We start from the raw sequence: 22,852 nt of genomic DNA on the forward strand, positions 1-22,852 counted from the left end.
CGAGTATTAATCTCTTATAAAATTAAATTGGTTTTTATAAGTTTTTTTCATGTTGATTTTGATAGTGATAAGGATATATGAGAGGAAATGTTTTTGCCAGAGCTATGGACAAAGAGCTCTTTGATGGCCTTCACAAGTTGCTAGGCAATAGCTGAATGGTCATGATAAACTTCAGCTAAGCTACTCTGAAGAAATGCTCATGCATTTAATGCCCAGTGCTTTATGCTGGGGGCCTCACATCTAAATCAGCATTCCCCCAGCATTCGTAATTGCATGAATGAAGTAAATAAATTCTTTAGGTATACCATAGTTTCGGCCCATGCCAGCAGAGTGTTTACATACTCCCTATGCTATATTTGCAAGTTGAAACTTAATGATCCATCCAATTCTGATCAATGGAGAGCTAATTTGTTTTAGCACTTGAAGGGGGAAAAAAATCTACCAATAATTTCTTACATTCTTCCCGATAATTTATTATTGGACTAAGTGCTATTTCATAGCTTGTTAGGTTTCCATTAGTCTGATAAGTAGCTATTCAAACTTTAAAAATATTTTTTTTTTCATGAAGAACATGTATTTGCTATACATATCTTCACAAAACATGGAGCTTTCCAGTAGAGACTCTCAGAATTAAAACCTATTTGTGTATTGGTATACTTCCCCTATATTAGAGCTAAACTGGATATACAACAGCCTAAATAAGAGAAAGATCAAGCCCTCAAAACCTGGGGAAATCTTTGTGTCATTAAAGCTAATGATATATTTACATTATGGTCCAAGACCTCACTCTTCATATTCTCCCTTTGTATGAGAGATAGAAACACTAGATCACATCTGCTCAAGGAAACTGAGATTTCTGGTGGTGGCAATTACTCCCCTCCTTTTCTGTCCATTGATGGAGGAGCAGCTCAAAGAAAGGAGAAAAACACTACAGGGATATGGTGAAAAACATTGTAGGCACTATTTAGCAGTGAATTGTCTTTAAGGGAAGTACCTTGCCCACTAGCTGAAGGCAGCCAGAAGACTAAAGAAAAGTGTCTTAAATTAAGGAGTTAATGAAAGGATCGAAGATATTTCTTTAGAAGTTCAGACTGTTGCTTCTTCGCTGCTGCAGCAGGAGAATTTGTGCCCATGAGTTCCGGTAGGAAGACAGCTACAAAAGCTTGTAAACAAAACCAGCACTGTAAAGACTGGTATTTCTTCCACATAAAGACCCAGCAGAACAGATAGGCAATAGAGATACAGACACAGTTAAGTCCAGATGTAGGGTAGGCCAAACCTCTTATTGAAGAACTCATCTCCCTAGGTTTGGAAAGTAAATACGATACTTATCAAGACACAGTGCCTGCATATAGTTGCATTCTGTGGCACACTGAATATTCATCACAATGGGAGGGACCTCATGCATCAAGAGCCATGTGGAAATCAGCCAAGGGGGAGAGAAACCCATGTTCTTGCAAAAGGTTCTCCTCTTGGGTTGACCAAGGTGCCCGCACCACGCACACCACTCTAGCAGAGCTTGTTTCTCACTCTTAAGGAGAGGGAGACCCATGAAAAAGTACAGGTTTATATCTTTCATTCTGCTATGTAAGAGGGGAAGAAAATGCATTAGACATTAAAAGCTAGGGACCGAAGGAGAGTTGTGGTTAGCACTTCCCAGGGGACCTGGTTATTTGCATCAGTGTGGCAGGTGTCAGATGGCAGTCCTCCCTGTTATAATCCAGCAACAAATATGCCTCTTAGAAATAATGTCAGGAGCACATGGAAAGGCACAGCGCTTCCTCACAGAAACAACACATCTGGTGATGGGCAATCTGACTAGTGTCAGCAGGTGTTCAGCACAGCAAAAAGCCACCAACACCCTATCTGCTGTAGCATATGAATGAATACTGTGCACACTGGTAAAATGTAGGCTGATATTACTGCATCTGTTTTTCACACAAACCAATGCTATTGTTTTGTTACAGATAGCAGACTCGCGGTGTTTAGTAATCCCTGGCACCACCTAACCTTTAAATTGATTTTAAAAATAACAAATGTGGTATGACATGGCATTTCTTCACAGAGTAGTCCAGAAGAACTGCACCCAAAAAAGCACAACAGTAAGGTGTTATCACACAGATTAACAACCACATTACTATAATGCAAACTGTCTGGAGAAAAAAACCTTGTTCTTTTTACAATGATGTACTGTGAAATCTCAGTTTGCAAGAATGTTAATTTTCTAATCTTTTAGGGAATTTAGAAAGATTGTATTTTGACAGTTGCTTGCAGAATTAAGATATGAAATTAACAGTTAACATGGATTGTGGTCACTGAGAGAAATGGTAGAGGTGGCTCTTCAAAGTTATATAATGTTTTGGTATAAATTACTAGAAGAATTGCTAGAAGAATTAATTACCATTGCCTACTGCAGGAATACATTTTCTGTGTCTTTCATCTGCTTTCTATTTTAATGGTTCTTATTCTTCCCCTGTCTAACTATTGCACTCTCTCCAAATGAAGAAAAGTTGCTTATGAGATAAAGTGAAAAAGTCAAGGGACAAGAGCATTTGGGGCAGACATCATCCTCAGCGTGGGCAGTGTTTCTCATTTGTGCCATCCTATCATGTGGCTCCTGGAATGTGATGGAATGGTCAGATTGCCAGGAAAAACATCATCCTTAACTCTTGCTTTTTTAAGCAGAATAAGGCTGCTGTACAGGGAGCATTTGGTGTAAATTAGAGAGTGTAGGATTCCTAACAAGAGTCCCATAAAGGAAGTCACTTTTGTTTAGATGAAAAAAATCTGACTATCCTCATAGGCAACAGAACGTAAATTAAAAACAGAAACCCTAAATTAAAATAGAAACCAATGAAAACAAATTTTTTCTTTAATTTTATAGCAGCTCATGAAAACACAATAGTCAGTAACTGAACTTACGTGTTTGTTCAGAACTAGGACCTAAGAAGCAAAAGATAATATATTGGGCCTCTTAAAAATAAAATAACACACTTAAAACCGCTAAACTATATAGCATCTTATTGTTGTCCAAGTGGTCAGCTGCAGCTGTATCTTGAGATGAAAGTAAAGGGTAGGATATTAGCTAGGCTACCCCTTTGGTAGATGGCAGTAGCACTTATGTCCACTTCAGCAGCTCAGAGATCCCTCCCTATGCAAGTGAGCATGCACAGTACTAGGCTAGTGACCTCCCTCCCTGTGCATCATGTTTCCTGTTCCTCAGCATTACAGTACAACTTTGTCACCCAGCAAGGGAAAAAGCCTTCCACCCTTCGCTTATTTTTGCAAAGTTACATAAACTATTCCCTCTGATTAAATTCCTTGGGGAAAGTGTAGACAACCGCTCTGTGCACAGGGCTGAGAAAAATACTACATTTAAAATATGTATTTGGAAACTTTATATAATTTTGGTGGCATCAAAACAGCTGAGGGAGTTCACCTTGCACTCATCAATTTATTCTAGTTGAAACAGAAAAGAGACTCACTAACTACATTTCTAAGCCTCTTCAAATGTATTTTTTAACATTACTCTCTCAATGTTTTTTAAACAACTAAAATCCTTCATTTGGGTTAGATAAGCATCAGACTGATCCAAAATCAGTTTCTTCCTCTCTTTGGTTCTTTTTGGTAGGTACTACTAACCACCAAAAATCTATTAAGTCTGATGTTTACTTTAACAAATTTAGCAGAAAATAAATTCTAAGCTATTCTAACATAATTTGTTTCATTTTAGTACCCTTCTATATTTTCACAAAGCCTCCATCTGATTCTCCACCTATTATGCACACAAATACACATAGCACCTCCCGTAATCCTGCAATCTAATTCTATCTCTCCAATGTAACATTGCAGTACAGCTATTTGAGAACCTGTTTCTAAAGTATTCTCTGTTTTTTTTAATCATTCTAAATATAAGCACCTACACAAAGACCGAATTCCTCATGGGTATTGCTCTGACATGTGAAGTGTGGGAGGAGGGTTTTTCCAGACACTCAGTATAAAGCTAACTATGCTGTTTATGTTATATTGTCTGTCTAGACATCACCAACATGTTGAAACTAGTCTGTTACACACACTGTTGTGATGGCATCATCCAGGGACAGATACTCAATTTTTATCTGTAATCATGCATGAAGTATCTTTCTAGTGAAATCTTTTTCCTTACTAAAAAATGGAGACAAAAAAAAATTTCACTGAAGGCAAAAATATTGTTACATTTTCAATACCTGAACTCAAGCACAGTCAAGGTTTGTGCTATGCTTGAAGCCGTTGTCACATCCTAGGTTAGTTGTAGCACACTGGCTAGGTAACTTTTATACCTCTTACAGAAAGTTGCTACATTTTTTTGTACAGCCTTTCTAAACTACTTATTTTAATATGGCTCACTCAGTAACATACTTTTGGTCTCAGTTTTAGAACACTTGCAAGATGTATTTTGAGCAGTACATCTGGAAATTGTGAACAGCTCTAACTGCCTACACCATGGTTGCTCAAGATTAGGAACTGTTCACATGTTTTTAATATGAGTATTCTGTGCTTAATATATTTGTTAATTTAAGGAATCAAATTTTGAGAAGATCCAAATACAAGTTTGAGAAAGTTGTCCAAACACACACTCACGATTACCTGAAACTAGCTGTGAGTAAGAATTCGTCAAAAGCCATTAACATCATAACAAAATAAATACAAAGTAGTGTCTCACAAAATAGGAATAGATGGCATAATGCTAATAGTATATTTTTACAATTCACTCAGATAACTTTTATTATTTTTGCGTCCTTGTGGTAGTAACTTCCTAGAGGTATCTGAGTGACTGATGTTAAGACAACCTGCAGCTTGGGGAAAAGGATTAAAACCAACAAACTGCTGGCACAGTTAGGTGAGTGCTGGCTCTGGAAGACTCTCTCTTTCACACTGGAAAGTGTGACAAGCAGGAGACCCAATGGTTAGACAGGCCTTCTCAAAGAACTTGGCAGAAGCTCAACATACAGACAAATTGCAGAAATCATAAATGGGTTTGGACTTTCAAAGCAAAGCAAGAGCCCTTTCTGCCCACGGCTGTATCCCTGGGAGATACTTCTGATCCCCTTTCCCCCCAGTACTTACAAAAGTCACGTTTATCTGAACAGAAAGCATTAAAAAACACCAGGTAAGCTGTAATCAACTACAACTAATCAACCTGAACTGCAGACTGTAAGTATAAAATATACTTTGAACAAAATGCCTGTGATCCATCTAGGGAGCTATGGGGGTGAGGGGGAGAAAGGCATACAAAAATCAAAGTTGGACAAAAAACTTAGTAAGGACTGTTCCCAAGGAAGTCATAAGCTCTACACAAAATTCTGTGAGAATAATTATTTGCTAAACTTTTCAAATAAATGTCTGGAAGCAAGCACCAGAGAAAAAAGAAAACAATTATATCATGAACTCGCAAGTTACTTAGGAAAAATATTAACTTATAAATGAGTGGACAATAAATAATAGTAAATGATATCTGAAATCACAAAAAAAAGAACACATCCCTTTTCTTTTCACAGCAGAAACATGCTTTATTCACTTAATGTGTGTTTTTCATGCTAACTTCTCATTATTAAAGGAAGGAGTCCACGCAGACAGGTGATATGAAACCTGACCTATGCAACACTAACAATATCCCAGTGAGACAAAGTCACGAACACTTGGAGAGGGGCAAACTTACAGTGTGAATTAAACCTCACAGAAGATGGAAGAGTATTCCCAACACTTATTGCTTAGAAATCTAAGTGAGCACTAAAGCTACCTCCTAGAGATAAAGGGAACATTGCATGACAGCTTGCCCTTGCATAGATTCATCAGATTTAAAAAAAAAAAAATGCTTTCCACAAATTAGTCAGGGTAACAAGAGTGTCAAATTCAAATTTTGAATAATAATTAAATATATATAGTTCTTAAAACCACAATGAAAATGTTGCAGAAACTTTGTGAAAAAAGGTGCAACAATTTTACATACAAAAAATATGTGCAGAGAAACAATTTTTCCAACAGTTTGAGAAACTCAAATGGCAGCACAGTATCTGCAAGGTTTATCCTCTTCTTGGCTGCCTGAGCAAAGCTTTCTGAGTTCCTGGATGTGATGCTGTACTTACCAAAGCTTCCAGCTCAACCTTGAATGTTTAGATTACACATCACTTTCATAAGAAACCATACGGTAGAGGTACCCAAGTGTTAAGATTTCCCCTTCTATTCCCAGTTATCCGTGGATCCCATGCTCAACAGATTTTCAACATGTGAATCATATGTAGAAGCAGCCACAGAACTGTCCCGTTTCTTCTTCCAATCCCACAAACTCCTCCGTTCCTCCTCTACCCACAAAATCAAAATACAATACCAAGCCCCAAACATGTTGGAAACTCTCTTGTCCTTCACAACAGTCTCTTTTGTACCTGACCATCCCGGCAGACAGCGACAGTATCCTGTGGTGGGATGACAACCATCCGCATGGCTGCAGTCACAGCGTTCAGCACAGTCCAGACCGTATGTGCCATCCTGTGGCAACAAAAGAAACCAAACAACCCAGAGATGATGACAAGCGGAAGTTAGAGGAGAACAAGTTCTGGTCAGTGCAGCCTCAAAAAGCAACCACTGATCATTCCTGCATCCATAATCTGCTTTCTTAATATAAAATGGCATTTGGAACATTCTTGTGGCCTACACCTCCATTCTCCATTTAAAAGGGAAATATAAGAATTTATTACATTCTCCTGAAAAATCCCAGACTAATGGACCTGGAGATAATGATTCAGAACACAGTAACAGGCTGCAATGAAAACTTTCTTGTACTTGTCCCTCTAATTTCTCCTACAGCTGAGTTCCTATTCCAGGACCATGATGTCCCTTGATGGAAAAGTAATTTAGTCTCCCTTCTGCCTCAGACCCTCAGCACTTTATATGTTGGTCAAAACTACTATTGCATAAAGCCACAACTTCTAAACAAGAGTAGTAAAACATTAGATTAAAATATGCCTTCAGTGTGAATTTTATTGCTTAACAATGCAAACTCCATCACTTTCATTTGATTAAAATCCTTCCTTCTGCATTACAGCGTATACTATGTAAAAAAAAAAGAAGCTCTTTGGCTATGAGACAGTGTACAAAACAAAATTATTTTTTGGCTATGAGACATTTCTTGAACCACAAGAGAGATTACAAAGTCGAACACCCGTCTTGGGGTATTCAGCTGTGCCAAAAGAACACAGCTGATTTTCATAGAACTACATCTAAACACTTAAATTTGCCTTTTCTGCTTCTTCTGTAGAAGACGGCACAAACGTTTGGGGGTAACTCCATACAAAATCGATCTGAGAAACTGAAAAGAGAAAAATCTTTATAATTGCATTCTCAAAACAAGGCAAAGTACAACACTAAATTGATTTTACAGAAGTGTCAAAACCAAATTAAAAAACTATGTAAAAAGCAAGTATAATTTAACATAATATATATATTATAATAATAATATAAAATAACATAATTTAACATAATGTGGGGTTATGCACAGCAAAGGCAAAAAGGAAAAAACATATGAGGTTTAAAACCCAATCATTTAAATTTGAGGTTAAAAATTGGTCTCACCCACATTAAAAATCAGAATAAAACCTGTATGAAAATGTATCTGCTGTTCTGCAGTATTTTTAGTCTGCTATGTATTTGGATTGAAGTTCAAACTTCAGTCAAATATTGGATAACAATCTGGGCAGTGATACTAATTTTCTGAAGTTATCAAAACAAACTGAAATACATTGATTTAAATACACTTTGTTCAACAAGAGAAAAGTCAGACAACAGTGGACACATCTGAGTTAGTTTTCTGTTTATTCTCCTGTTCTGGAATTTTGAGGCAGAAAAGGCATTTGAAATATGTAAATGCTTGGGACATCATTTGACACAGACAGAGCAAGCAAGACAGTGAATATGGGCGTGCTCAATTATATAAAATAAAAATGCTTTTAAGCATTATTTTGCTGAATTTGGAACAGCAAAGCCAATGCCATGAAATAATAACTATTTTTTTTTTTAATAAGGCAGTTTTGGAAGAGCTAATGGAGCTTGGGAGACAGAATCATTCTTCAGAATCAAGACACTAAGTGATAAACAAACCTGCTTTCGGAAGAAGAAAAATTAGTCTTCTGATGGAGATGTATTGTTGGAAACACTGCATCAACATGCACAGATGGTACTCTAATCAACTTTCCAGAATATTTTAGAATTTGCTTGCCACTTTACTCACTGGATCAGTGTACACTATACCTCATTTTAAAACAAACAAACAAACAAAACTCAGAGAAAAATATTCCTTCTGAGTATTCCAAGAGCAGTTTGAGAGAGCAAATTTTCATTCAAAACAGAGGTTCAGTTTCCAGTCTCACACTGTGCTTTGGTCAGCCTCTCCATATCATGTTACTGCTCAGTAAAGCAAGTTCAAACTGACAGAAGCCTGAATGTGATATGGGAGGGGAATTTAAAAGGTTTATGTTCAGGTAATTCCTGAATACAATCCCTAATAGAGTTATATTAAATCAACAGCCTGCTAAGCAGTAAGTATCGCAAAAGTGAGGAAAAGACAGTAGAGAAGAAAAGGAGAGCCAACAGAAGTTCTCTGGCATGCTGAGCAGCAGAGTTCTTGCAGAAGAATTGCTGGTGCGCATCCCTGATCTGGAACCCAGTTGTATATGGGCTACCAACTGCAGTGCTCTTAATTCCCATGAAATTAGAAGAACAAAAAGAGCATGACCATGCCCAGCATTACCCCCCAGTGCAAAATTCAGTGAAATTATTAAACTACCTGGCAAGGGAGTTCACATTTTTCTCCTCTCCAGCCCGGGGCACAGGTACAGGTTCCATCCAGAGCATTGCAAGCCCCTCCATTAAGACACTGGCAAGTTAAGTTACAGCCAAGTCCCCAGGTACCACTGGGACAATTTATTGAGCAATCTACACCATGCCAACCTGCCAAAATTAAGAAAGTGGCAAATTAATCAGGTTTTGCCCCATTCTTCTGTGAGGATGTTTGCCTCTGCCTACATGTGGCATCTCTTGGAGATCTGTGATACTAGAGTAACATTAACTACAGGCTAGTATCAGCAGTTTCAGCTTAGAATTTGCCCAGGTTTGAACAACGGTGCCCAAGGGCACCTTGTAACATCTGTGCACAGCACACTTTTGCAGATCAGTGCCAACATACAAAAGCAATTGATGGGAGATCTGAAATGAAAACAGAGACACCTTGAAATTTCACTAATAAGCATTAAACTATACTGAAAGTGTTAAGGCACAGCTTGAAAAAAAATTAGGAATATTTTCCCTAGAAAGCTGCTACTGTCATAATTCTTCCACCAGTGTTCAATACAGACAGTTCTGCAATATGATTTTAACAGAAATCTTAGACAAAAAAAACCAAAAACATCGAAGTAGTGCATAAGTTGGATTTCTCTAAGGATACATAGAACTTTTAGATGGTTTCTGTACTGCTTTCCAAATACTGAGAAAAGAATACAATGGAAAAAGGTTCTAAAATGCAGCATTCACCAGTGATTATGCCTGATAGCAGTGATTCACAGACCGCCCACTGCATAGACAGACATGTAAATAGATTTTCTAAAATGTGATCATCTATTGGATACAAGAGGAATGGCATGAACCAGTCGTATGTTATCATCAGGAATGACACACACTGAGTTTCTAATTTTGTACCTTGTTTACAGGAAGCAAAAGGAAAAACAATTCCACCCTGAGCCTAATCAATAGACTATGCAAAACACATGTATTCAAATGAAGCTGCCTCATACCCTGGTTTGGTAATTTTGAATTTAAGGGTCATTTCAAGAAAAAAATATTATACTACCCTCACCGAAAACCAGGCATTTTTTCTCAAGTGTTTTTCCAGAACTTACGAACTTCCTTCACTTACATGACAAATATTTAGATTTAGTTTAATGTCACCATTTGCTGCCCTTTTCCATCACATTATGACTAAAACTGCGTTATGCACTAGAAGATAGGATTATGCATGGCTCAAAAAAGTTTTTCTCCTCATGACCTAGATACTTAGCATAGTTACTTAGCTACTTAACAGAGCTGAACCAGCTCTCCTGTCTATGGCAAAAGTAGAAACTGGAAACTCCCCATATTCCTACACAATAGATTTGTTACCAATCCCTCACAAATGTAATTGCTGTTTGTCTAACTCTGAACTCCTCTCACCTACTCTTAACCTTTATGTATTTTTCAGAAAAAACATTTTTAGATGGGAGGGGGTGTCTGTAACATAGGCTGGGCAAGGGATTTGTTTGTCTCTGCAGAACCAGCACTGGAGGGTGTCTCAAGTACCTTTGCCCCAGCCAAAGGCATGGGCTACTGGGAGATGGAGAGGTGGACAGGCACATACGGTCGCTAGTGGGAGGTATGATGACTATCGAAATTACTGTTAGCAGGAGAGAGCCAGGCAGAGGCACCGAGGAACACAAGTCTGCTCGCACTAATACCGGGAAATTCAGAAAGTTTCTCATGGAAGCAGGGAACTGTAGAGGGCACAGGCTGGGAAGGGGGGTAGGCAAGGTTTTGTCAGAGAATTGATGAAAGAAAGAATACTCAAATTAAAAAAAAAGAAAGCCAATAGATGTCAGTGTCAGTGCTGGACTGTCAGGAATGTCTGCATCTCTGTGATGCTGAAAGGGGCAAGGGTGACAGCCAGAGGTGGTACTCCCTGAGGCTAACGTATTTTGACTAGGAAGATTGACATCAGATAAATGGTGCACCAGCAGCCTTCTAGCAGACCATGGTGTTACCACAAGAATCAGTGGTGTCCCATCTCAGATTAAGCACCGGTAATTTGCCCAGCCAAAGTGTCCAGGCCACTAAGAACTGCATGGAGGAAACATGAAAACGAGACATGCATACTCTTCTCTGAGCAGATGTTCTTGTTTTCACCCCCCCCAGAGGAGCTGAAGCATAAAGTATCTAGTGATATGGTCTTCAAGATGGTCTGCTTTTTATTAAGTTTTTATTAATTTTCTTTCTCCTTCTCTATAGGAAAAGAAAATTAATCATAAGGGATACTTACCTGCTTTGCAGGCACAAGAACCATCTACTGGTGAACAGACAGCATCGTTTTTGCAGTTGCATACAGATGAACAATTTACTCCATATGTTCCCAGAAGACAAGGAGTACCACAAGTAGCACCCTGAATTACACAAAAATAAGAGTCTATTTAAGGAGGTTCAGACAATACAACTAATAAATGACCACGACTGACTCATATGCTACAAAAGCCAAAAAACTGACAGCCTGACTGTCCTAGGCTGTCACTAAGTTATCCTGAATTTAAGGGACAGAGAGTCCTTAATACTTTTTAAGTCTACACTAAGCATTAGTTTACTATTAGTTGCTGGGAGAGCTCAGGTCACATTGGTTAAACCAATGGACAGCATTTTCAGCAATAAAGAAGCCCTTTATGAAAACAAAACACAATACAGCAGCAGTTTAATGGAAAATAATATAGATACGGGAACTATTTTTAAGAATTAATTTGGCTGAAGTTTTCAGAGTTACTGTTCCTAGAGGAATGGTGATACTGTAAAATGTTTTCTGTCAGACTAGCATCCAGTGAAGAGGTAACAATAAGTGAGTTATAAAAGCTTCAGAATAGTCTGTTCTGAACTATTAAAACAAATGTCTTTGTCCAGAGTTTCTCTGTATGGAGCATGAGGCCTTGGTACAAGAAGATAGTGACTGAAAGCTATTGCTCTTCCTCTTACTTACACCTCAAAAGCACACCCTCATTATTCTCTATGTCTTTTAGAGCAACTAACTTTTCTTTCTTCAGATGGCTTCCTTTCAGTACTGACAACCAATCACAAATTTCGTTTGTAAGACACCCATTGGTATCTAAGTGTCTTTACCTCTTTTACTGTGGTGGAGAAAGGACACTCACATCTTGAAGAATTTGGCACCTAACTAAAGGCTGTTGTGAAATCAAGACTTATTTACCTTAAATCCAGGGGCACAGGTGCATTTTCCAGATACACTATCGCAGTCAGCACCATTTTGGCAGCTGCAGATCTGCTGACATGACTCGCCATAGAATCCTGGAGAGCATGTCTCGTTGCAGTAGAGCCCAGACCAACCGGGCTTGCAGGAGCATTCCCCAGACATTGGGTGACAGCTGCCAGGGGGTATGAAAGGATAAATAATTCAGGACTAAACATAGCTTCTTTTTTTTTTACCCAGATAAAAACATGTTGTTATAGATGGGTTGCATAACGGATCTTGCATAGAGATAGGTTTACTCCTCAAACCACAAAGCAAAGGGTTCTGTATATGTATGTATAAATGCATACCAATTAAAGAAATGCAACAACATACAAATTATAGACATTTTGGGAGGACTTGGAAAGAAAAGAAGTTTTTTTTCATAAAATAGATATCCATGTTTGCAAATATCAAGGTGATGAAACCACTACATTTCCCAGAATGCATTGTGACTCCAAGTATAATAGGATCACTTTCATAACACTCTTATGTTACATTCAGCAGCATATTGTCTGACAGATACTATGCTTTGGAACTATAGCATGGCATCCAACGCAAAATAACAACACAGCACCCAGTGAGAAGCAAGCATGCTCTTTTCTTTAAATTATTGGCCAAAAAGAGGACAACTGGCATTTTTCCGGGAATGCTACAAATTCATTTGCATCGGGTGGAAGTCAGATATACCATCAGACCAGTGACCTTCTGAAGAGTTTTCCTCCTGTGCTGGCCATACCTGGTGGCAGACCAGCTGTCTCTACCTGGAACAGCACTTTCATTGAAAGGCCAGACAGACAGCTGCTGTCTCGTAACAAATGGACATCATCAGCTGTGCAAAGATATATGTGCTGGAAAAGTGGACACAATGGGGTACTCTGTAGCCGTCTGGCAGACAAAGCACTTGCTTAATTTGCACCAGAGGAAAGCCTTAATATCCAAATCTAATATATTTACAATGGGAAGACTGTTTAAAGATATTTGTGTGCCACTGATTGAAGTTACTTTAAGTGTGCTGGAGAAAAGAAGTGCCTTCATCCAGACATATTAAATAACCCCTGACAAGAGCCTGATTTTGCAAGATTTGCTGACTTCTTGTGGGGGGCTGTGTTTGAAACTGAGTATTTTTCTGACCATTTGAAAGTCTGAAAAAATACCTACTGCACATTTAGGTGCTATAACATAAATAACAACAATGTGGTTAGAAAAAGTTGAAATGTAAGATGGGAATACAGTATTAGTTGCAACTGCATTTGGACTCGACAAGTATTTGTCAAACTAAGAGTTCCCTGCTGCTGAATACAACGGACAACATACTTCTGATCAAGGAAATTATTAATTACAAAGGTTGGAATATCATTCTGCATTCTTTTCACTACATATTATTGCATACGTTATAACATCTTAAGAATCTGGGGGTCTTGAAGATACTAAAATCTCTTTGACAGTATCAAGCTTGTTTACATAAGTGAGAGGAAAGGTCTTCTCAACGAGAGAACCAGATGCAGAAATGGTTCAAAACTCATGGTGTTCATAGTCAACAGCCCTTGTTATTTGTTCCATTACAAAAATACCTGCCATGAAGTAAATTGAAATGGAGCTATTCTCATATCAAATATATGCAAAATTATAAAATAATTTTCCTAACTTCCTGTAGGAGCTCACTGGCATTTTGGCTCCAATTCCCATGTTTCTTATCTGTGGAAGAATACAGAGCAGGGAATATAAAAAGATTTTTCAGTCCACAACTGAATAGTCACTAGGAAATGTATTAGAATATATTTATAACATAAAATAAGGAGTACTGTCATTTTAAGACACATACCCCTGCATTGTTTGTTGTTGGGTTTTTTCCCTTTCGGGAGAAGGGGAGACCACACACATGAGTAAGCATTGGGCATGAGGCAGAGGCATTGATATTCTGTGCCCCCCCCAGTGAGTGTTAATAAGGCGTACTTGCACATATATTGATTGACACCAAAATTAGTATTCTGTAATTTGTAATTAGATGTAGGAAGCTAAAGCACTTCTGAAGCTTTTTGATGGGTTCTCATGCAGTTATCTTAATTGCTAGCAACATTTATATATTAAGATGGGGAAATAAGAGATGCTTGAGAGATACTGCCAGTACATCTGCTTTTATATCTGGTCTTTTGTTCACACTTTCTGGCAATACGACCCTACTCTGTACAAAGACAAAATAAGTACTTATGGGCAGTTGATATTATATATTTGAAGGACTTAAATGAACGCACTGATTATCATGTGATTTATATAGGTGTTTCAGTATTACAATTTCCAACTAAATTCTGTAGTACTCTTTGCAATATAAAATTTCCACAAACAGCTCTTGTATGTACATACAAGATCATTAGAAAAATGCAAAATTATAAAATGCCCTTATCTTGGCTTTAAAAACACACACCCTCAACTATACCAAAATAGTTGACAGAATGACTCAAGCTGATCTCACCCAATACAAGTGTGAAGCAGTGTTGGAAGATCACCAGAAAAAACTTACAAGAAAAAATTCAGGGACATCTCAAATTCAGCTTGGAGATCAACCTGAAACCACTGTGTATGCTGTCAGTAACACAGGTATAACAGATATCCTTCATAAACTTTCCAGATAAATATACAGCTACAATCTGCCCTTTTTATATTTTCTGAATGGTCATCAGTTGTCACTTGAGCAAAGGAATGACAAAACCCAGTCTAAAAGTGGTTTAGTCTGGAAGGTCATTCCTATACAAAACCAAGTGACCATGTTGATGAAGGCAGATCGAGGTCTGTTTTACTCATTCTTGCAAACTGGATCTTCAGAAGGACAAGTTTCTATAAGCCGCACACACTGTGGATGGCAATGGCAGGACATATGGGTCTGCTCATTCCGGTTCACAGCACTGTGGTTGTACCCCACTGAGGAAACATGGTTTACACAGCCTTAGTCTTAGCCAGCTTGCACTCACTCTATTTCTCTTGACTATCGAGTAAAAAGGGAAAACTTGACAGTCGCCTAGTCATGGAGAACAGAAGTCTGTGTTTGATTTGTACTGCAGTTCAAATCCTTTCATATATATCAAAAGATGCAATAGCAAAGAACCATGTGTGAAAAAACTCTTAGCACAAGAGGATTGTTACCTGCCACTGTCCTCTGAACTTCTCAAAAAGAATAAAATCTCTCAAGTGTATCTATACCTAACCCTTTATGAAGCTTTTAATAGAGGATGTTGATACCACTAACAGCAAGGATGGATTTGCCTTCCATACCCAGCAGCTGCCACCAACCAATAACAATGGCAAAATCCCTGTAGCTTAGCTAGCCTACCCAAAATGCAAATTATGAATTACTGCCAAAGCTGTTTTGATGCAATGTCCTCAATCATTAAATAGTATAGAAATTTGTATGCATTTTTAAACTATAATGTATCATGATGTTTTTGTATCTTCAAGTATTTGAAGAAATTGGGTGTACATACACTTGTATACTACAACATATGTACACATATATTACAGCATTATTTTTTGGTGCTAGGTTTGTTTTTTTTTTAACTAACCTTTAGTTCATTTCCATATCTATGAATACTAAGAACATAAGTAATAACATAGGGCTCTAAGCCTATCAACATCTCCTCTTTGAGGAGATCTAAACTAGTGGTCATACCCAGATGAAAGAAGCTTTTAACAATACCAAGGCCCCCAGAATCCTAGACCTACAGATACACAGAGTGTATTTGAAGAAGGGATTGTACCCCCTTTTTCATGCCCTGGCGTTACTGGTTGTTACATTGCTGCTAAATGGGTTAGTGCTATGAAGACAATCCTTTGGCTACTGTCAGCCCAAATAGTACCTGTGGTAGAGAAGTAAGCAATGAGCATATCCCTGATATGCTTAAAATGTTGTCTCCCAGTGGACTGACATGTAGTAAGAGATGAAGACTGCCAGATAGAACTGGCTTCTCAAAAAGTTCTTAGAAATGTAAAGTGTCCCTTTTATCTTCTGTACCATTATTCAGATGCCCTTTGATTTCTAGTATGTGGTAGTCTAAATTACTTGCTGACCCAGGGGAAAGGAACCCATATACGAAAAAATACAAAAAATACACCTGTGAAATCATGAAAATCTTTGTTTTCCTTACAGATCATTGCAAATATGCTCCTGCGCCTTCAGAGCTGTTAAGTGCCTTTTGATTCGTCATACAGAGGGGAAAATGTTCAAAAAAAAGACCATCCATATGCAGCTGTTTACATGTGAACATTTGTGATCCGATTTGACCACAAGCTGTCTTCCAGTTGTATAAATGAAGCAACAGCTGTGTTGACCATGAATCAGAAGTAATCCCTGTAATATCAGAAATACTATACAGTGTAATATATTCCTGTTAAGCCTGTAGGGCTGCTACAACAGTCTGTAGACAAATTTTCAAGAAAGCAGCTTGCTGTAACTCTTAATATGAGTTATTATTTGGTCTACTAGCATGATTTGAGAGCTAGACAGGTCAGCATTATGGTGTCATTTATTCTTGAACACATTGCCCAGAGAATGAATTGCTTGATTTTATGTCAAAACCTGTATTCTTTCAAAAACCATGTCAAGTACACAGGATAAACAGAAGCACAAGTACACAACTGTAAAAGCATACGAATTGAAAGGGAAAAAAAATCGGTTTGCTGTCAACATGGTTTGTCAATGAAAGGTGTGCTGGACAACTCAGACAATCCACAAAGTAATTTTTCACAGAGGCCTAACGGCATAGATATTTCCATGTATGTGCTTGAGTGCTTTAACATCACTGTTAAATTCTGGCTAAAGGCTTTTGGTTTATCTATGGGGAATAAAAAATGCATTGTATATACATATAGCAGTATTCTATGTGACAGTCAACAGTCCCTCCAAATTTCTTTCACGGCTATTTTCAACAGCAGAAATTTTAGATAATGCTCACAAACCTGATAAAAGGTACTGTGATTAGTAATGCAATTAAGTGCAAATGAATGAACAAAATATTTCATCAAAACTGCATTTCGTAGCAGGAGAAAGCTGTCCAGAATTGTTCTATAAATATGTTGGGTTGCCTCAACTCACATTCCTCCCTCACAGCTGAAAGTTTGCCTGCAAAAAACTAGTATTCAGATTTTCATAACAGCATGATGAATTATTGCAAAATCTACAAAGACACACAAAACTCAAAAAATAGGACTCTCCACCTGAATAAGGAGAAATAGTAAAAGGTAAGCTAATTGGAAAACTATTTTCATTTGATTTCCAGGGATCAGATTTTACCTGCTTTCTAGAATAATCACTGAAATGACAAAAAATGTATTTTTCAAATCTAGATTTACAGATAGATTTACTACAGATTTCTCTATAGTTTAGAGAAGAGGAGACTGAGGGGTGACCTTATTAGTGTATATAAATATATAAATGGGGAGTGTCACGAGGATGGAGCCAGGCTCTACTCAGTGGCAAACAATGATAGGACAAGGGCCAATGGGTACAAACTGGAACACAAGAGGTTCCACTTAAACTTGAGAAGAAACTTCTTCTCAGTGGGGGTGACGGAACACTGGAACAGGCTGCCCAGGGAGGTTGTGGAGTCTCCTTCCCTGGAGACATTCAAAACCCGCCTGGACACATTCCTGTGTAACCTTATTTAGGTGTTCCTGCTCCGGCAGGGGGATTGGACTAGGTGATCTTTTGAGGTCCCTTCCAATCTCTAGCATACTGTGTATGTACTGTGTATGTACTGCGTAATTGGTAGGGCTTCGGAAATTTTGTATTAAATAAGTCACCTACACCTATTCTTATATACTTATACACAGAGAGAAAAAGAGAGAGAAATAGATTCTCCCCTTACACCCAACTCTTAAGGCAAGTTCTCATCTACAGTACACCAGAATATGCAAGAGACATATGATTGTATACTGATTTTATATGGTGAACAATATAATGATTTATTCATGTGGTAAATATAGACAAAGATCACACTTTGTCTTCATGTTTGTTTCACGGGTCAGAGACCAAATACAACAGTGAATATTAAGATCAAATGTAGCTGCAAGTGCTAAAATTCAGAAGCTCTTTTGAGCTGGTATTTTATTTCTTGATATACCAAATACTGCTTCAGATTGTATGAAAGTACTATAAAAATCAGGTAACATTTGTTTGCAGATTCTATTCTGATTTCTATTCTCTATGTAGAAAAAGGAAACAGGCTAAAGCCTGTAAAGCCTACCTCCAGGTATTAGACATGTGGCAGGGACACTTTTTATCACACTTGAGACCATAAATTCCATCAGGGCAAAGCCTTGTTTCACAGTGCTCTCCAGTGTATCCTGGTTCACAGATACAGGCACCACTAATATGGTAACATTTCCCACCATTCATACACTTGCAGGTCTCAGCGCACTGCACTCCGTAAGTCCCCACTGGACACTCATCTTGGCATCTGTGAGAAAAACAAACAAAAATTAATTCTATTTCCCATAAACTACCAGTTTTGGGGATTTAAAGGAAATACAGTTTTTAATGAATCTCTTATACTGGCCTAAAATGTCTCTTAAGTAGAGCTGAAATTTACGTAACTTCATATTCAAAAGTGCCTTTCCCTGGTTTCTTTTGCTGTTCAGCTAGACAGGCTTAAAAACATTGGCTTTGCAAATTCCTTTGGAAAAATGAGACAACTTACATACACAGACATTTGCACTTCGCGTTCAGGAACCAGAACAAAACCAAACCCTTTTAAATCAAACCTGAAGTATGAAAGAATAAATTTTCAAGCATTTGGTTTCAAAAGCCATCCATCTGTAATTTTTTTAAGTGATCTAGATTCTTCACTTGGCAATAGTGTGAACAGCCAGCAGACACACGTGCTCCTGCAGATGCTTAGGCCAGGAAGTTCCCTGGCAATCATGCTCAGCAGTCTCTGAAGAGAGTATTTTCTAACTGTGTTTCCAAACACATGATGTTTCCAGAATACCTTTATTTTCAGAATTTCATTCTGAACATTTTTTTCTGTTTTTATTTTGGCCTTCAAAAATTCACAACATAATATGGAAAAATCTTCAGTAATACAAACCCATTCTTTTCATCTGACTTTTCCCATAGATTAAAGTGAAAATTAGTAAGGACCCATATGGGAGAATAGCAATGATTTTTGTTGCTCCATAAGGAAAATATATCATAACAAAGAGACTTCTTAATCCAACCTCTCTGCTTTCATTCACACAGATTTTAGAAGACAGCTACTTCGGGTAACCGTCTTATTTTCTTAATGTTATACATATGAAAGACATTATTTGAGTTAAAGATCACACTGTATGTTTAGCTGTCCAGCCTGACTAAAAGACAATTTTCAGTATCCTGCGTCTACTTGCAACTCATTTACTAAAAAGTTTCCAGATAGTAATTTCACTGACTATGTATTTAAGAGATACAATATGAGCTTGATGTTTTCACCTTTCTCTTTTTTTTATGTAACTGAATTGTTAAAATTTGGAACGGCAGTACTACTACAGCATTACTAAAGGCTCCAGCTCTAAGTGTACATAAAATATTTTATTGTATGTATGAGACCTCTCAGCTCAGGTTTGTATCTCAGGGTTTGTATCTCAGAGCCAAGGACTACAACATTTCATAGCTTATATATCAGGGAAAATCCTCATACTTTTCAATATAAGTATCCTATAAGCTCTGAATTATGCTGGCATGGACAAAAAGTGAAACAGCTAAATTTCAAAGCTTTGGGCCAGAACATGCTGACACTGAAGTCCTGAAGTGTGCTGGGAAATGAAAGGGCACAAAACATCTTCTGCAATTTGGGTACATGTATGTTTTGCCAAGTTACAGATTGTACAAAAATACTGTTTAATAATACAGCACATTATTAATGGTTTTATCAGTTTATAACCTGCTCATTTCTCCAGTCCTATAAAAGAATTTCCTTGGGGGTGTCTTTCCATTTTTCTTAAATAGTTGTCTTTTTTTGTTTGTTTTGGGATGGCTTTTTTTGCATGATTGGTGATTTATCACAGGAGATTTTCCAAGATGTGATACAGGTCACTGCAAAATGTACAGAATTGGGCAGAGCACTCTGACTGACATAAAATAGGTATACACATTAATTTCATGCTTCTTCAGTAACTGCCTCAATTTGATGCTGCTATCCAGAAGTTTCAAGGTATTCATAACTCTGCCCTGGCTGAAGCCAGAAGTAATATCCCCTTTCCTTCAGACATGTAGCGTAATAATAGAGCTAATAACCCTATTTAAATGTTTCCTAATGAAGTTATACAAATAAAGCTGAGACTGAATTTTCTCCAAATGACAATCAGGAATCCCAGCCAAATTAGACAAATTCAAAATTACAATTTTTATTTTATTTTAGTTGTATCCTCTGGAAGATCCTTTTCCACTTCATGGTGAGGACACTCATTAATCAAAAAGTATTAGACAGAATAATCATAAAGGCACTTTAAACTAGATTCGTTTGTGTTAACCCTCAAAACTATTACATGCTTTAAGAGTCCTCTTTTTCTTCCTGGATGAAGCAGTTCCAGGATTTCACCACCACGATGAAATCTCAGACAAATAATGTTGCAGTTACACACAGAAGTGAAGTTTAGGACTTTTCAAAAACATCCTTTCTGCTGCTTTATGTAAGTGCTAGCTAAGTCAAAGCCCACACATTTCTTTTAACCGTACCCTCCCTTGCCAGTCCAGTGACATGAAATAAGAACCAGGTCTAAAACCTTGCTTCTGACCCATTCCTGCCCTTGGAATACCTTGAAAAACAAAGGAATTGCAAATACAGCCTGTTTTGCAGGAAGAGGGAGCTCAGATTTGCAAAAGTGATCAACATGGTGCAGCCAGTAAGGCACTTAAGATTAAAGTCAGATTTAAATTCCAAGTAAAAAAAAAAAATTGCTTCTAGAAACACCAGCTTAGTGCAGTGCATGGATATTTCTTCGATTTCCCTGCTGACTCGTTTGTGTCTCTTTAAATGTGTCTACTGCTGTATACACCGTTTCTTCACAGATGTGAATTTTATTCTGGCATCCAAATGGCTTTGGACTAAATGTTTCCCTTCTTCATGAGTTTTTTTCCCCCTTACGACTGGTACAGCTCTTGCCATGTCCTGTGAACACTTGTGTGGGAAGAGCATATGGTTATAATCCCTATAAATTGTTGGCAGAGGTCCCCTGGCTGACCCCAGTGATTAAGCTGCTGCTGACTTCAGCAAATGAGTTGCGTGCTGTTTAAAATACTTGCAGGAAATCACTTCTTTCATCACTTGCCACTGCCTTCAAAGATTATGTCTTGCAATGCTACCTTTCCAATCTATCAAAGGTGATTTTTAACAACCAAGTCAGAAAATAAAGAAGTTTCAATTCTTCATTTGAATGAAATACTTTAGGTAACACCTCTCCAGCCTGCTCAGTCTGAAGGGTTGTATGAGCCTCCCCTGCTACTATGATTGCCAAACGTCTGCACAAAACCAAAAGTCTCCCTTCTCATCCCTTCACCATACTCCAAAATGCGTCACTATGCAAACCACTCAAGTGAAGACACACAAGACACTGACAGAGCATGGGCCACAGCAGGAAAATCCTGAAACCAAGCAGTTCCCCACAGAAGGCTAGTCACATAAGCACTTTTAACTTGTGACCCGGCATCAGCTATGTGACATGACAAATATTTCACAGGACTCTTTTAATAGTATCACAAGTATTTTCATTCTGCTTTCTGTTAGCTTCTAACAGCCACAGCGGATCCCTTGCAAAGTTCAGCAGTCCAGCAATAATATGTTTTCCTTACCGTTCCCCTGTGTAACCTGGGCTGCAATGGCATTGACCTGTGGCTGAGTCACAGGTCCCTCCGTTGTGGCACTGGCACTCCTGGGAACAGTTTTTCCCGTAATGACCCTCAGGACAAGGCTGACCACAGACCATGCCCTGTGTGTGCAGAAAACAAAATATCATAATATTAGATTTGGGATTACAGCTTCAGTGGGCAAAGAAGAAATGTCTGTAATCAAGGAAGATCAAGGAAACCTCATGTCACTTGTCTAGCGCTCATCTTGGAAATACCAGAGTCTTCTCCAGCTTTAAACACAGGCTATGTCTCGGCACCAGAGGCATAAACTTCTAGGATTTCCATTTGGAAGCGTAAGCTAATGAAAAATGCTATCTCTAAGCAACAGTGAAAACACTTAGACATTTAAGACTAATTGATATCAAGAACTTCCCAATTTATTTATGAGGAGTAGTATATATCAAGACATCCGGAAATGCCCTTCAATAAGTAGAGGTGTAGAAATCAGTAATTGCTGTAATGCCCCAATTATACTACTTTATGATAAGTTGTTTTTTTCTGATGAAAGGAGAAGCTGTCTGTAATTTAATTTAAAGGAGCATATCTTAAAAGCTTACATAGGATGCCTGCTTCCCTTCAACGGGTTTTGAATTTCTGCACTGCTGTTTACATCTTTGGAATTAATTACACCTGTGTAGTGAGGAGAGCATCAGATCTTTAGACTTTCTAGAAGCCATTTCAAGAAAAACATCTGCAGGCATTTCATCAGACAAAAGACATGCAGGTATTTCAGTTAACATAAGATACTGCAGAATGTATACCTGCCTACGTTAAACCTTCCTTACATGTAAAGCAAAAAAGGTTACATTGACAAAATTGTGTTTTACAGAATCAAAAAATCTGAATCTAATGACCTATGCTTAAATAACTATTTGGAATGGAAAATCAGCCAAAGGGTTAACCAGTGAGTTGTTAGT

The 22,852-nt window shown here is 37.9% G+C and overlaps 1 protein-coding gene across 2 annotated transcripts in view; it reads right to left on the reverse strand.

Moving 5' to 3' along the window:
- Positions 1 to 22,852, reverse strand: part of MEGF10 (multiple EGF like domains 10) — a 99,162-nt gene that overhangs the window by 24,049 nt on the left and 52,261 nt on the right. For both annotated transcript variants that reach the window (XM_061475664.1, XM_061475665.1), the window contains exons 8-13: positions 21,879 to 22,015; positions 18,298 to 18,510; positions 12,023 to 12,197; positions 11,096 to 11,216; positions 8,819 to 8,982; positions 6,423 to 6,525 (exon numbers count right to left, since the gene is read on the reverse strand). In XM_061475664.1, coding sequence (XP_061331648.1) covers positions 6,423 to 6,525; positions 8,819 to 8,982; positions 11,096 to 11,216; positions 12,023 to 12,197; positions 18,298 to 18,510; positions 21,879 to 22,015 — 913 coding nt within the window. The remainder of the gene's footprint in view (positions 1 to 6,422; positions 6,526 to 8,818; positions 8,983 to 11,095; positions 11,217 to 12,022; positions 12,198 to 18,297; positions 18,511 to 21,878; positions 22,016 to 22,852) is intronic.

This window comes from Pezoporus flaviventris, unplaced genomic scaffold (genome assembly GCF_033815535.1).
Source record: "Pezoporus flaviventris isolate CSIRO_AGI_PZ_B2104156 unplaced genomic scaffold, CSIRO_AGI_Pfla_v1 ptg000086l, whole genome shotgun sequence".
NCBI classification, from domain to species: Eukaryota; Metazoa; Chordata; class Aves; order Psittaciformes; family Psittacidae; genus Pezoporus; species Pezoporus flaviventris.